Source organism: Rhinoraja longicauda, chromosome 6 (genome assembly GCF_053455715.1).
Source record: "Rhinoraja longicauda isolate Sanriku21f chromosome 6, sRhiLon1.1, whole genome shotgun sequence".
NCBI classification, from domain to species: Eukaryota; Metazoa; Chordata; class Chondrichthyes; order Rajiformes; family Arhynchobatidae; genus Rhinoraja; species Rhinoraja longicauda.
In genome coordinates this window covers 62,936,325-62,953,313 of record NC_135958.1, presented here as the reverse complement: position 1 = coordinate 62,953,313, position 16,989 = coordinate 62,936,325, and the positions used below count along the sequence as shown (strand labels likewise).

Here is a 16,989-nt window from a genome sequence, read left to right as displayed (position 1 = left end):
TTAGTTTCATTTTTCTGTGCACTGAAATACAATTAATTAATAATCTAAACACTGACAGTAAAACAGCACTCCCTATCTTTACTTTCCACATGAAAGATGTACTTCCTTTTCACCTGCTTTATTGGTGACACTAGAATATTTTTCCATTTTACAACACTTAGTGTTGTTTTTTCAGTTTGTAACAGGAACCCCATGTTTCATAAAACAAACTGGCCTGGTCAGACTATGTATTGGAATTGGACGAGAATCCAAAGCGTGGTTGAGCCTTGATGCAGGCTGTAGTTATAACAGAAATTGCACACAAATTTATCAAAAATGTACTCCTCCTCATGGGATAAAGCAATTCCAACGGACACTATATTTTCTTGGTGTTTTCAACACCTCAGTCAGAAACTCAGTTTCATAGTACCTTTAGATTGATCTTGTACATTAGTAAGATCACAATTGGTTTTACATGATGGCAAAATTTTCCTGCCCAATCCGTTTTCACTCAATTACCCTGATGTGCAAATATTCATCAGTCTCAGCCTTGAGTATACTCAATGATTAAATATTCATAGCTCTCGAAGGATGGAGCATTGCAAAGAATCAATGCCAACTTAATGTAAAAATTCTTCTTCATAATTCTTAAGAATCTTAAGAAAGAGAAATTGATCTCTCAGGATCTCTTCATATCTGTAAAAATTTCAGTTCTAAATAGATTTTTTAAAATTACGCATACAATCTAAGATACATTAAGTTTAAACAAATAATTACATTTGTGCTGACATTAGTATTGGTGAATCCTATAACTCTTCTAACATAAATATTTATTTCCTGATGTATGGTACGCAAAACGGAATGCAATACTCCAGGGAGCATCTGGCCGAGGCAATGCACAAACATCACTTGCCAGTTATACATTTCAGTCATCTTGAAATACAAGTCATCACTCCATGTAGCTTTTTTATTACTTTTTATACCAGTGGTCAGCTACTGTTACAGGGTGCCTGAAAACCTGAAGCCACTGTTCCTCCACAATTCCTGGTCAATATTCTGATTTATCTGCCTCAGATCCAAAGTGAGTAAAGTGAACTCCCCCCGCAACAGTTTCAATCACCCATTCACTTTATCTGCCTATCTTTCTCCCTCTGCAATTTGCTTTTCCAATCCAATACATCCAATTTAAATCCAAAAATCACTCCCAGGCATGTTTGTGAATTATCAAGCTCTGAAGCACTCTTATACCTTACTATCCAACTCAATGACTTTGATCTCAGCGATCTGCAGGGTTGTCTGTTGCTCAGCATCTGTGCTCTTCAACATCTTCTGCAGAGTTGTCCGTTTATTCTCCAGTCCCACAGCATTCAGCTCATCCACACTTGAACCTTGTCTCTCAGACTTTGATTGAAGTGGCTGATGAACACAACATTTGATAAAAATTAATCTGTCGTGCCAAAATGATGTATGCTTTCAAAAAAAGGCTTTTAAATAATGCCATGCCAACCTCTTGTTTCCCCCCACATAGAACAAAACAGTGCAGCACAAGCACAGGCCCTTCGGCCCACAATGTCTGTGCCAAGACCATCTCTTATCTACCTGCGCATAATTCATACTACTCCATTCCCTGAGATATAGATCAGCCAACAGAGACGCACAGTGGTGCAGTGGTAGAGTTGCTGTCTTACAGTGCCAGGGATCCAGGTTCAATCCTGACCATGGGTACTGCCTGTACAGAGTTTGTACTTTCTCCCTGCGACCACGTGTTTTCTCTGGATGTCCCAGTTTCCTCCCACATTCCAAAGATGGCCAGGTTTCTATGTTAATTGGCTTCTGTAAATTGTCCCTAGTGTGCAGGATGCGAAACAGGGATAACATAGAACTAGGGGACGGGTGATTCTTGGTTGGCACGGACTCGGTGGGCCGCATTTGGAATATTGCGTGCAGTTCTGGTCACCCCATTACAGGAAGGATATGGAGACTTTGGAAAGGGTGCAGAGATTTACCAGAGTAATGCCTGGATTTGGGGTTATTAGCTACAGGGAGAGGTTGGACAGACTTAGGTTGTTTTCTCTGGAACACGGAGGTTGTGGGGAGACCTGATAGAGGTATATAAAATTAAGAGAGGCATAGAAAGTCACAACATTTTTTGCAGCATAGAAAAACCAAATACCAGAGGGCATAGCTTTAAGGTGAGAGAGGAAAGCTTAAAGGCGATGTGCTCAGAGGGTGGTGAGTACCTGGAACGCACTGCCGGGGATAGTGGTATCTAAGAGACCTTTGGATAGGCATGTAGATATGTAGGGAATGGAGAGATATGAATTATATGCAAGCAGATAAGATTGATCTTCTCATCAGGTTCGACATGAACATAGTGGGCCAAAGGGCTTGTTCTTGCGCTGTTCTGTTCTATGTCAACTAATCGCCATTATGCAGAAAAACATCCATTCCTCCAGACTCAACATTGGAAGATCCAAGCTCACAGTCTGCTTCACCCATCCTGGGCTCTGCTGATTTTTAAGTGCAAGGCCTACAATGAAAATCATTGTTTGTGCACTGCACAAAGATCATTTGATGTGACCTTTGTCAACATGGAAATAGGCCCTTCAACATCAAACACACATTTACAGTAATACACACTAATCTAATTTTAATTGCCGCACATCCCTAAACCATTGCACACTAGGGGAGATTTACAGTGGCCAATTAATCCACACGTCTCAGGGATGTGGGAGGAAACCGGAGGACCCAGAGGAATCCTACCCAGTCACAGGGACAACTTGCGAACTCCGCATGAAAGATCATGTTTGCACATGGATCGCTGGAGTTGGGACACAGAACCCCTACTGATTTTGCCATTGTGTCACGCAATAGCGTTGAGCTAAAACCACCTCCACCCACACTACTAAGGAGCACAGCAAATCCAAAAAATTCAAGTGAGTAAATTGTTTTTAAAGGATTAACAATTTCTCAAGTTGACATTAATTTTCACTTGTACACTCAAATGCAGTAATTAGAATGCCCAGTTCTTTATCTGAATTAAATTAACTTAGTACGATTGATTCTCACCTGGAGTTGAAGTAACTGCTGCAATTGATCGGTCGTCATGGATATCTGGAAGACAGGACAAGATGGAGAAATGGAGGGCAAAGGAATAAAAATGATAGAAGAAAAGATATAGAAAGGGAGAATACCAAAGGATGGCAGAAAGGGAAGAGGGAAGGTGACACGACAGGGAAAGGAGTGTGGAAAATGGAAGGGAGATGGAGGAGACGAGTGGTTTGGAATTGGGAAAGGGGAATTAGTGGTGAACAAGGGAAGAGAAGGGAATGGAAAATGATTTAATGATTTTATTTGTAGACATTGCATCGTTAACACATTGAAGTCCAACTACTTGTGGACTAGAAATAATCAAACTATATACTATAAACTTAACTATTATAAACTATATGCTTAAACTATAAGGAGAATAGGGTACAAAGTAAATGTACAGTTGAGTGGATAGCACAATTGAATCCTGAAGGGAAACTAAGCCAGTCCAATCGGCAGAGCAAATGTGGATATTATCATATAATATCCATAAGGTATATGGAAGGATTGCAAGACTAAATTGTATTTATTTTAACGCTAGGAGTCCAACATGCAAGGCAGATGAACTCAGATAATTGATCAGCAAAAATTAACTCTGTGTCAACCCACGTCACTTGATGACTGAGTAGTTACCCCTTAGTATAACGTACCATAGGGGAGGAAATGGTGTTCGTTGTAGCCGATTGTCCGCTAGTACAGAATAAGGTATCATCATTGCACATAGTTGAAACAAAGAACTGCACATGATGGTTAATACACAAAAGGACACTAAGTGCTGGAGGAACTCCAGGCAGCATCTCTGCTGATGTCAGGGCCTTTCTACGGACTGATTCAGCCTGCTGAGTTACTCCAGCACTCTGTGTCATTTCACCTTAAAACCAGATGACAATGTGGTTGGTCTGCACCAGAGACCCCTTCTTCACCCACCGCACGGGTCCAGTTGACATGGCTGTTGTTGCAGCTCACGTTGTAGCCCCTGGGGATGGACAACAATTTCACCAGCCTGCTGCCTCCGACAGGATGTACTTGGTCACCCTGTGGTTCCCTCCCCTCTCACCTGTAGCCGCTTCTTCCTGTCTGCCATCGTTTGTCCGCTCCATGGCCGCCTCCTTCCAAGGTGGAGTATGTTGGCGTCTCCGGGAAGAGAAGGCGGTGGTGGAGTGGTTGGGTGGGCGGGGTGGGAAAGCTGAGTGGACAGTGACTTGAGGAGGAGGAGATGGTGGCGTTGGAGCGGGGAGTGGCAGAGTGGACAGAGTGACTGGAAGAGGAGCAGACAAAGCGATGGGCGACAGGAAAAAACGGCAGCTAGTGAGGGGGGGTTGGGAGAGATGGAGCCCTGACTGAGTGTGCCCTATCGGTGGCAGCGGCTTGAAGAAAGAACTGTTCCCAAAGGCTACAATGTGAGCAGCAACAACAGCTGTGTTAACTGGCTGAAGTGGACAAGGAGGTGGTGCGATCCGGGGGTGGCGCTGGCAGTTCCATCCACTACAAACGGAACTCCGTTCTAAATGGTTCAGTTGAAACAAGGATTTACTGTATTTCTAACATTTTAGATTTACAGGGTGTGCAGAGTTTTGCTTTTCCACATCTGGTAATGTGCAGAAGTTGTAACAAAACCAACTTATACCTGTAAGGCAGGTAATTTGTCCTCCTTCTGTTCTTGTGCAGATGCTGCAGACATACAACGATGAAAATATGTGAGCCCCATTTCAACACAATGAACAGCAAAACAGGATTTAATCACAGAAATGCATCAGTTTAAAAAACAAAGGACAGCATTACAGAAAATTTCCTCCAGTGCTCATACTTAAGGCATTATTGTACTTGATTATCTAGAAACTAAAACTAACACAAAATTAGCATTTTGTTAGATCCTCAGTATATTTCAGTTAAATTAGAGATTGGCAGGTTGTGTCTCACTAACTTGATTGTATCTTTCAATCAATTCAAAGTTATTTGATCAAGCCTGATTCAAACACGCTTCACGGCTACTTTACCGCACTCTCCCCGTACCCATTAACTTCTTGTACTTTAAATGTCTGGCATTTACTGCCTTGCACATACTCAATACATTAAATAACTGATTTTTCCTCCTCTCCACAAATGCCATCTGACCTGCTGGGGTTTTCCAGCATTCTCTTCTATTTCAGATTTCCAGCAACTGCTCTCATCTGTATCACTCAGTTCCAGTGTTTCAACGTTGCCAAATAGATCAGATTTCATTAACAATTCATCACTATCAATCTGTGTTATCCTTGGTGTTCATTCTGTACGTTTTTTATGCTTATGCTGACAAACAACTCCACCCTTCCCCTTCTCTGTTTCTTACATCATGCCTACTTTCTTATTTTTCCTAGTTCTGGTGAAGGGCAATCAAGTCGAAATGTAAAATCTGTCTCTCCCTCCATGGATGCAGCCTGACTTGCTGAGCAGAGCTAGAATATGCTGGTTTTATTTTAGATTTTCAAGATCTATAAGCTTTTTATGCTTTCCAATTAGATTTTTCCATCTTTGCTCAGGTCTACTGGAAAACATGAAGCGCTGAAAATGCTATCCTAGATGTAATCAGCTGAATTGGAACCACCCATATACGTAATCAGGACTTTAAGTGCTTTGAAGTTCGGGGCCACAATGGTAATTTTAACAGCAACGGGCTTTATTTTTCAACTTACCGGCCATGCCTATGTTTTTGGTTATGGAATCTTTCAAGCTGTCAGACAAAACTAGAGGTGTAGCCTGCTTTTGTGAAATCTCCTTTGGAAATGAGGACCTGTCAAGGAACAAAAGAGCTTCAGAAATGATATGCACCATATGCACAACTAGGCTCAGACAAGACGGTACTTGGTTGTATGCATTTACACATAAAATGGCACATATACAACTGTGGCACATATACAACTTGGATACAAAGCAAAAGGAGCAGATATTTTTCAAAGTTTTCGTTTGATTCCTTATTATTTCTTTGTAATTAAAAATGGAGAAAACAGATATACTCCACATACCTAGAATCTGCAGGATTACTCTCAGGTGCTGGTTCTGTTTCTGCAGTGACTGACGACGGCCCACTTGCACCTGGTAATCCACTCTGTTCACTATAACAAAACAAAGGTAGCACCTCAACATGCATCATGTTTTTTATTTTTTATTTCTCTGCCACTTTTATAGAGACACAGACACACAGCATGGAAACAGGCCCTTCAGCCAAACGTACTCAGGCTGACCACGATGCCACATCTGCACTAGTCTCACTTGCCTGTTGTTGGCCCATATCCTTATAAACCTTTCCTAGCCATGTACCTGACCAAATGTCTTTTAAAATGTTGTGATAGTACCTGCCTCAACTACCTGCTCTGCCAGCTTGTTCAATGTACCCGCTACCCTTTGCGTGAAAAGGTTGCCCCTCAGGTTCCTATTAAATCTTTCCCCTCTCACCTTAAACTGATGTCCTTTGATTTTTGATTCTCCTACTCTTGAGTAAAAAATCCTGTGCATTTATCTGATCTATTCCTTTACCCTACCTATTTCCGATACTATTTATGTTGCATCCGTTTGATCCATTCTTTCTATGGAGTATTCATCAATGATACATTGGAAAGGAAGGGTTTAGAGGGATATGGACCAAATGCAAGCAAATGAGACTTGGGTCATCATAGCTGGCAGGGACAGGTTGGGCCAACGGGCCTGTTTCCGTTCTGTATGACTATGACAATGTTTATCATTATTCACCGAGTTCCTTGCTGAGTCTGCCTTTGCTTGTTCTCCAATACTGCTCCCAAATTCGAGACACTCACTGTGGAGGCTGTTCAGTATTCATCCATTTTAGCACACATTTAATTCTTGCCTGTCTAAATTATCTTAGCAAATCCTCCATCACATCGACATCAAACCCCCTTAAGTTGCTCCGGTTTACCCCTTACTTCATTAGTTTGTCTTCACTCTTTTCAGACACAGCCCTCAATGGTGCTGCCTGCACCATCAGTAGACCTGAAGATACGCAAATTCCACATTACAAGACTTAGATTCATAAAGCAATCGAGTTACAACATGGAAACATAGCAGGTCTAATCATTTTTTAAAAAAAACAAAGTTGACAGATTTCTGTTTTCCAAATCAAATCATGTTCTTACCATGTGGCTGCCATTCCATCAACTTTATCAGCCGATGTTAAGGGCTGAGATTCTGAAAGTTGAGACTTCTTCTGAGATAGTATCTCTTTCAACCAATCTCCCTCTACGACATCAGCCATCTGTGTTTTTGAACTGGATGGTGCAGATCTAACCATTGTTTTCTCACTTGGCCTTGGTGCAGACGGAGGACGGCCTGCAGAATGCGGTCTCTTACTTTGATTCTGGCTGGCTGGAAGATTTGAATCAGACTTTGCCTTGTAGAACATTGAGTTTTTCTGCATCTCTTTGGCTGACATTTGATTATCCAAATCCGGAACATCATCATCCTTCAAGCCAAGCCAGTCAGCAGCTCCGTTATTTCCATGTGCTTTTATAGGGGTTGCTGATGTCGGTGTGGCTGTTTTGGATTTCTGATCAATATTAGATTTTCTATGACTCTCTGGACTAAATCTGTAATTGGTGAACAGTTAAAAAACACAAATTACTCATATCTGTCACGGAGATTGCAAAGCAGAACTATTACCACGGCACTGTGCAGATTCAGCCTATAATGCCTACCAATAACCCTACCCTTTTCCACCCTCCCTTCGCCCAACATGCCCCCAAACCAAAGATAAAACATGAACATTGAGCAGTCAGCAAAGGAACAGGACAATCGGCTGTCATAGTCATAGAGTCTTAGGGCGTGGAAACAGGCCCTTCGGCCCAACTTGCCCACACCGGCCAACGTGTCCCATCTACACTAGACCCACCTGCCTGTATTTGGCCCTTATCCCACTAACCCCTATTCTATCTGTGTAACTGTCCAAATGTTTCTTAAACATTGCAATAACACCTGCCACAACTACCTCCTCCAGCAACTCCATACACCCACCACCCTTTTGTGTGAAAAGGTTATCCCTCAAGTTCCTATTTAATCTTTTGCCCAACTTAAACCTATTTCCTTTGTTTCTCGATTCCCCTACTCTGGGAAAGAGACTCTGGGCAAGGGATTTTGTGCGTCTACCCGATCTATTCTTCCCAGGATTTTGTACATCTTTGTAAGATCACCCCTCATCCTCCTGCGCTTCAAGGAATAGAGTCCTAGCCTGCTCAACGTCCCCCTATAGCTCAGGCCCTCAAGTCCTGGTAACATCCTCATAAATCTTCCCTGCACCCTTTCAAGTTTGACTACATCTTTCCGACAACAAAGTGCCTAAAACTGAACACATTACTCTAAAAGCATCCTCACCAACGTTTATAGCACTGCAACATGACCTCCCAACTTCTATACTCACTGCTCTGACTGATGGCCAATTTGCCAAAATCCTTTTTGACCACCCTATCTATCTGTGATGCCACTTTCAACAAACTATGTACCTGTACTCCCAGATCCCCCTGCTCTACAACACTCCTCAGAGCTCCACTGTCCACTCCGTAGGTTCTGCCCACGTTACAGCTCGAAAAATGCAACACCTCACATTTCTCTGTATTAAATTCCATCAACCATTCCTCAGCCCACCTGCCCAACCGATCAAGATCCTGCTGCAATTTTTGACAAACATCTTCACTATCTACGATACCACCCACTTTGTGTCATCTGCAAACTTGCTAACCATGCCATATGCATTCTCATCCAAATCATTGATATAGATGACAAACAGCAATGGGCCCACCACTAGTCACAGGCCTCCAGTCCAAAAGCAACCTTCCACTGTCACCCTCTGTTTCCTTCCACAAAGCCAAATTTCTATCCCTTCAGTATTATTCCTTGGATCCTATGGGATCTAACCTTCCAGAGCAGCCTTTGACATTTCCACACAGGAAAAAGGTTATATTTTTATGCACTATTATCAATTCTCCACCCAACCTCCGATGTTACAATGAAAACAATCTAATTTTATTCAACTGTTCTTTGTATCTAATAAGCCTAATCCAGGCAGCATTCCTGGATCCAGTAAATCTCTTCTGCATCCTCTTCAAAGTCTCCACATCTTTCCTGTAATGGGACAACCAGAATTTCACAGAATACTGCAAATGCAGCCTATCCAAAGTCCTACAAAGCTGCAACATGACTTTCCGGCTCTTATACTTCATGCCCCGACTGATGAAGGCATGCATACCATATGCCTTTTTTACCACTCGAATCCAACGTTCAGAGAGCTACGGCCTTGGACCCCAAGATCTCTCTGTATTTCAATGCTGATAAGGGTCTTTCCATTAACTGTACACTTTCCCCTTACATTCAACACTGCAAACACCTTACACTTGCAAGCTTTAAGCAGTAGCAGAACAAATTCTCCTCATAGAGTAGAAACAATTGAGATATAAAAATCAAAATTTAAGTTTAACATAAGACATGGCTAGGAGCAAAGATACTAGAGGAACAAGATAGACCACTCGACCCCAAAAACCGGAGTGTGTCATGGCGCCATTTTAGTGGGCAGAAACTTGCAGAAACATTTAAAAAGAAAAATAACAAAAATCTGTGAATTGATAGATGAGATATATTCTGTATTTTAATGGTATCATCACACATACTGTTCCCCCAAAACACTGATTACACTGCGAGAGGCATAACAAACGGCGGGGTTTGCCTACTAAAATGTTTTACGTACTACACTTCAGTATAGGCGATTTCAACAGAGTGGTCCATCTTGTTCCTCTAGTATCTGTGGCTAGGAGGAAAATGACTACCTTCAGTTTTTAAAATTCAGGCTCCCTGTGATCTCATCCTTTTGAACAAAAACCTATTTGTTTCGCAATGAATGGTTATCACAATATCTGAATCAAGCTTAGACAGTGAATTATTGACAGATTTGGTTCACTTTCTATTTCATGGCACAAAGGAAAAGAATGACAACAGTACAGAATTTACCAAGAACAAATGCATTCCTCCCTGTTGAATGACCCACCTCACTGACTGGCGCCTGGACTGATGATCCTCTGGGGATATTGCCACAGTGGGCTGGTAGGAACCAAATGCAAAATCATCCAAGATGTCTTCCTTTTCTAATCAGGAACCAAAGGCAAAGAACTCAGAATGATTAATATACAGCAAACCTCAAAACAATCAGGGTTTTTTTCCTCCTACATATACATAAATTCTTTATCAATTGGCACTCAGTTGCAAAAGAAGTTCACTGTGGGGGGAAAGAAAAACTAATATTCTTATGTAACCTGGGAGAGACCATATTTATGCAGCTTGAAAATAATGAGCCAGTCCGCATCTGCATCTTCCATTCGCTGCACTGTCCCACCACACACTCCATGCACATGATCTGCAACTACACAATATTGTTTGCTGTCTTGCAAACTGGACTGAGTGCAGAGCATCCTCAAGGGTGAAGGTGAGCAGCCGGAAGTGGTAGTGCATATCGGCACAAACGACGTCGGGAAGTAGAGGAAAGATATTCTGCAGCATGACTTTAGAGAGCTTGGAAGAAGGCTGAAAAGCAGGACCTCCAGGGCGGTTATCTCCGGTTTGCTTCCAGTTCCTCGTGCTGGTGAGGGCAGGAACAGGGAGATAGGGGATCTGAATGTGTGGCTGAGGAGCTGGTGCAGGGCACAGGGATTTAGATTCTTAGACCACTGGGGTCTGTTTTGGGGTAAGGGTGAATTGTACAAAAGGGACGGGTTGCACCTCAACAGGCGGGGGACCAGCATTCTGGCAGGCAGGTTTGCCACTGCGACACAGGTGGCTTTAAACTAAACAGTGGGGAAGGGGGTGTCAAATGGGATAGACAAGGATGGAGTTAAAGGGAAAGAGAGTATAGGAAAAGTTAAGAAAGACCCCAGAATTAACGGGACAGAAAGCTCACGAAGGGATAGGAGAGTATGGCCAAGTGTAATAGGAATCGATGTGAAAGTGAGATGAGTAATGGATTAAAAGTATTATATACGAATGTGCGAAGTATAAGAAGTAAAGTGGATGAGCTTGAGGCTCAGTTAGAGATTGGCAGATATGACATTGTGGGGATTACAGAGACGTGGCTGCAGGAGGATCGGGACTGGGAACTGAATATTCAGGGTTATACGTCCTATAGAAAGGATAGGCAGGTGGGCAGAGGAGGTGGGGTAACTCTGTTGGTGAGGGATGAAATTCAGTCCCTTGCGAGGGGTGACAGAGGGACTGACGATGTGGAGTCACTGTGGATAGAGCTGAGGAATTGTGAAGGTAAGAAGACACTAATGGGACCCCAAGACACTACAGGCCCCCAAACAGTAGCCCAGATATAGGGTGTAAGTTGCAGCAGGAGTTAAAACTGGCATGTAACAAAGGTAATGCCACTGTGATTATGGGGGATTTCAATATGCAGATAGACTGGGAAAATCAGGTTAGTTCTGGATCCCAAGAAAGGGAGTTTGTAGAGTGCCTCCGAGATGGATTCTTAGAGCAGCTTGTACTGGAGCCTACCAGAGAGAAGGCAATTCTGGATTTAGTGTTGTCCAATGAACCAGATTTAATAAGGGAACAACGTAGGGGAATCGCTTGGAGTTAGTGACCAGAATATGATTAGTTTTAATCTGCAATTTGAGAGGGAGAAGGTTAGATGGAGTCTAGGGGCTAGTGGAATCAAGGGATATGGGGAAAAGGCAGGCACAGGTTCCTGATTGTGGATGATCAGCCATGATCACAATGAATGGCAGTGCTGGCTTGAAGGGCCGAATGGCCTCCCCCTGCACATATTTTCTATGTTTCTATGTTTCGAACAACGGGCCTCAGAGCTGTTATCCCTCAAGCAGTGAACACCTTCAGGCAGGCAATATTGATAATCAGGGCTTATGTTGTCAAATGCCTCCAGTTATGCCCCGCCTGTACTGCAATGTACAGGTGCAGAGGCCATGAATTGATTATGGTGGCTGCTTTTCTAAGGCAGCATGAAATGAGACAGTCAACGGTGGGAAGTTTGGTCTGCCTGATGGACTTTGCTACATCGACAACTCTGCAATTTCTTGTCTTCTTGGGCAGAACTGTTCCCAAATCAAGCTGTGATGCCTTCTATGGTGCGTCTGTAATAGTTTGTAAAAGTCACTGGACACATGGCCAACTTCCTCCATCTCCTCAGGAAGTAGAGGTGTTGGTCATCTGTCTGAATAAATAAGTTAGTTAGTTAATTAATTAATTAATTAATGGTGCTTTATTACATGTGACAGTAGGATTCTTTGTTTTGCAAGCCCATCTAACCTCCGGCACCCGCAAGGCAAGGGCCCGTCCTTCTGAGACTGCCAGCACCCTCCTTTTTCTCCCACCTTTCTCTTGCCTTGTTGTTGGAACTGTGCAGCTGCAGCAACTTTTTTTGCTGCACTCCTTATTGAAAATATTTTCAGTACATCCACTCTCTTTATATCCTGTACCTTCATTCTTGACCCCTGTTCCTACTGACAAGAACCTAGCCGATCCTCTCTGGGCAAAGCACAAATAAATTAAAATTGGAAGAAATCTGAAATAAGAAAAAATAAATTGCTGGAAAACACTCTACAAGTCAGGCAGTATCTGCAGAAAGATTATTTCTCTTTCCACAGGTGCTGCCTCACCTGCAGAGTGTCTCGAGCATTTTCCGCCTTTATTGAAACACACACAAAGTTGCAACAATGACACTTCAATTTTTCCAGCTAATTTGAAAGGAAAATGGGGCGTTTGGCTTGTGATGCACAGGCAGAAATTTCATATCCTGATTACCTTGTATTTTATTGTACTTTGGATCTAGTTTAAATTCATTCCTTTCACCAGTTGTAGGTCGCTCAAGTAACTTCTTGGCTGTACCTCTTCCCAACAATTCATCCAGCTTTGAATGAGCAGAACGAGGTGTCTCACTAATCCAAAAAGAGAAAAGATAGAGTGAAAGACTGCAGACCATAAAATTCAACAGATGCGAGTATTAGTTCAGTGCCTACGCATCAAGACTGTTTATTAGGCATAGCCTTCATCCGAGTCAAAGAATGTGGATTCATGCACCCCTCCTAAACTTGGGTAAATTATCTAGCCTGGAATTCCAAAGCTGACATGCAGAAGTGCCACAATATCATATAAACATTCAGCACAGAAGTGGGTCCTTTAGGCCCACCTCATCCATGTCAACTGTGATTCCCATCTACACTAATCCTATTTGCCTGCATTAGGATGCTATCCCTCCGCATCTTTCCTAACTCAGTATCTGCCTAAATGTCTTTTAAATGTTTCAATTACATCTGCCTCTACACCTACTTTGGAGGACCATTTCAGATGCCAGTGCCACTGTTCTTCCAATGACATTGTCCCATCAGCAACCCAGTGGCCATTAATGAAAAATTATTTATCATATAATAGCGGTAGAGCTGCTGCCTCACAATGCCAGAGACCTGGATTTGGTCCTGACTACAGATACTGTCTGTGTGGAGTTTGTGCGTTCGCCCTGTGACCACGTGGGTTTTCTCAAGGTGCGCTGGTTTCTACCACGTTCCTAAGGTGTGCAAGCTTGTAGGCTGCTTAGCTTTTGTAAATTCCCCCTAGTGTGTAGGACATAGAACCACTGTACGGGTGATCGATGGTCGGCGTGGACTCAGTAGGTCAAAGGGCCTGTCACCACACTGTATCTCTCAAACTAAAATAATATTATTAAAGCAGGAATATTGTCAGCAGACGATAAACCACATTTTTGCTCTAATATTGGAATATTTCCTATATTCCAAATGACCGCACTGAAAAATATTTCATTGGTTAGAAAGTGCTTCAGGATTTTCTAAGACGTATATGATAGATGCCATATAACTGAAAGCCTCATTTTCTTCTTTAACAATCCAATTCCAACATGGTACACTCTATGTGAACACAGCAAGTTCATCAACTGTGAATTCACTTTTGACAAATATTTTAAATGCATGCTTTGGGCTGTGGAGTTCGCAGGCTCTGGGAAGTACCAATCATATTACTAGACTAACTGTAGGACTTAAGAATCTCAGTGGTTAAGCATGTGTCTACTGGGCATCAGATTACATGACATTTAAACGATCAACCGACACTTACTCCTCCACCTTCTTCGATAGCTTTGATGTTTCTGGACTATCTCCAAATCCAAGGGCATCCATAAGATCATCTCCTTCATCATCAAAGAGCAATTCATCTTTCTTCCCTGAAGTGGTCACAACGGGAATAGATGCTGGGGTGGAGGGTGCTGCGGGAAGATGCACAATGTTATATAATGAGAAGAATTCTGTGGTCTGCGACTGAATTTGTCAAACTCAGTATCCTATGAACTGAAACTAGCTGCAAACAGTGTTAGGCATTTTTTTTTAATCAGTTCTTCATTGTTGTAGTGTAACAATGAGTAGTTAAGAATTGGTAAACATAAAACAATTAAAAGAACAGCATTGAATGTAACACTCTGAGGACATTCACATAGCATACTAGAATATCTCAAAAAACTTTTTAAATTTAAGCACATATACAAGGCAAATTGCATCTTATTACAATAGAGCAGAAAAAATCATAAAAGCTTGGAGGAGTGCACAAAATTTGACACAGGTGAGAGACCTGTTAATTTCAAACAGGAGTCAAGGAAATCAAATCAAAATAGAAAACAATACAAAAAAATAGATAGTATTGTGAATGGTTAACTGTTTAAACACTGTTAATGGTTACTTATTTACACTCTTTTACCCTGTCCAGGAGAAACATGTCCATAAATATACAGCACAAATCATGTAACACCCAGAGGATGATTCTTATAGCTAACCCTTTGCCAATGAAGGGATAAGATGTGTCCCCTGGCTGGCAACAATTATTGATGCACAGAATCAGCACAATTCTAAAAAGTAAGGGAACCAAATTAATAGTTACAGAGTCTGCCAGCAAAGAACCTGGACATTGATTTGCCAAAAGAAGAATCAGTTCTGAGATGCAAACTGGATCTTATTTATTGCTGCAACATGTAAAATATCCCGTGGAATTTTTTTTTAAAAATTTGTAAACCGTTAATGAATTTATGACTACTTAAAGATGTCAGTTGACAGGAGAATCAGTTGCACCCAAGGAAGCACAACCTATCTCTTCAAAGGCAAATGATAAGCCACAAGAATAATCTTCAGTGCAAAGTTATAACTATCGGAAACTGCACTGGCAGTATCAAAAAAATGTCTGAAAGGTGAATCCACAATATTCAGGTGGCCGGATTCTTCATAATTTCTTCTTGGCAAAATATTTTCCCAATACCTTTCTCCTCTTTCTTGTGTGCTCGATCCATGTTTGAGAGGCTAGGTTTCTGTCCTGTCTTTGCAGTTTTCTTCGGTTCCTCTTCCTCATCAGATAAAATCCCTGCCAATGGATCATCTACATCTAGAAATCACAGGATCATTATTTAAAGAATAAATCCTCTGCAACAATTCATGCAGAAATTGGTGAACAGAGGATATAATTGAAAGATTAAAAGAACCTTTGGCCCACTGAGTCCAAGCTACCCCTCGATCACCCTTTCACACGGCTTCTATGTTATCCTACTTGCTCATCACTCCCTACAAACTCGGGCAATTTACAGGGGCCGATTAATCTACAAACCCGCACATCTTTAAGATGTCGGAGGAAAACAGAATATCGGAAGGAACCCCATGTGGTCACAGGAAGAATATGCAAACTCCACACAGATAGCTGAGGTCAGGATCTAACAGAGATAGTTTATAGATATAGCGCAGAAACAGGCCCTTCGGCCTACTGAGTCCACGCCAACCAGCGATGCACACTAACACTATCCTACACACACCCGAGACAATTTAGTTATAACAAGCCACTTAACCTACAAACCTGAGATAGACACAAAATCCTGGAGTAACTCAGAGGGACAGGCAACATCTCTGAAGAGAAGAAATGGATGATGTTTTGGGTCGGGACCCTTCTTCAGACTGACGTCAGGGGGGGGAGGAAGATAGATAGATAAGGAAGTGTGAAGGTGTGAAAACAGGGTAAAGGAAATAGAGATCAAGGAAAATGTCGAATAGATCATTGTTAGCTGGGAGAAGGTAACAACAAAGCAAACAAAGATAAAATGTAATCGGAGACAGTAAGACTGGTCGGAGAACTGGGAAGGGGGATGGAAGGAGAGGGAAAGCAAGGGTAACTTGGAGTTAGAGAAGTCAATGTTCATACTGCTGGGGTGTAAGCTGCCCAAGCGAAATATGAGGTGCTGTTCCTCCAATTTGCGCTGGGTTTTACTCTGACAATAGAGGCCCAGGACAGAAAGGTCAGTGTGGGAATGGGAGGGGGAGTTGATGTGTCCACAAACTGGGAGATCAGGTAGGTTCAGGTGGACTGAGCGGAAGTGTTCAGTGAAACGATCGCTGAGCCTGTGCTTGGTCTCACTGATATGCAGGAGCCCACACCAGGAACAGCAGATACAGTAGATGAGGTTGGAAGAGGTGCAAGTGAACCTCTGCCTCACCTGAAAAGACTGTTGGGGTCCTTGGACGGAGTCAAGGAGGGAGGTATTGCGTTAATGTCGTCAACATAGCAGCGGTTGAGTTCGGGGATAGGGCTTGTGTACGGCTGGAACAATGATTGTTCGACGTAACCTACAAAGAGGCAGGCATAGCTGGGGCCCATGCGAGTGCCCATAGCTACGTCTTGGATTTGGAGGATGTGGGAGGAGTCAAAGGAGAAGTTGTTAAGGGTAAGGACCAGCTCTGCTAGGCAGAGGAGAGTGTGAGTAGTGGGGAATTGGCTGGTTCTGCAGTCGAGGAAGAAACAGAGGGCTTTAAGACCTTCCTGGTGGGGGATGGAGATGTAGAGTGGCTGAACATCCATAGTAAAGATGAGGGAGTGGGGACCTTGGAAACGGAAGTAATT

At 42.5% G+C, this 16,989-nt stretch overlaps 1 protein-coding gene across 1 annotated transcript in view; it reads right to left on the bottom strand.

The window, feature by feature from the left end:
• Positions 1-16,989, bottom strand: part of fbf1 (Fas binding factor 1) — a 62,891-nt gene that overhangs the window by 30,221 nt on the left and 15,681 nt on the right. The window contains exons 9-18 of the mRNA XM_078401583.1: positions 15,367-15,489; positions 14,182-14,329; positions 12,859-12,992; positions 10,091-10,187; positions 7,197-7,646; positions 6,072-6,161; positions 5,742-5,839; positions 4,697-4,740; positions 3,049-3,093; positions 1,228-1,395 (exon numbers count right to left, since the gene is read on the bottom strand). Coding sequence (XP_078257709.1) covers positions 1,228-1,395; positions 3,049-3,093; positions 4,697-4,740; positions 5,742-5,839; positions 6,072-6,161; positions 7,197-7,646; positions 10,091-10,187; positions 12,859-12,992; positions 14,182-14,329; positions 15,367-15,489 — 1,397 coding nt within the window. The remainder of the gene's footprint in view (positions 1-1,227; positions 1,396-3,048; positions 3,094-4,696; positions 4,741-5,741; positions 5,840-6,071; positions 6,162-7,196; positions 7,647-10,090; positions 10,188-12,858; positions 12,993-14,181; positions 14,330-15,366; positions 15,490-16,989) is intronic.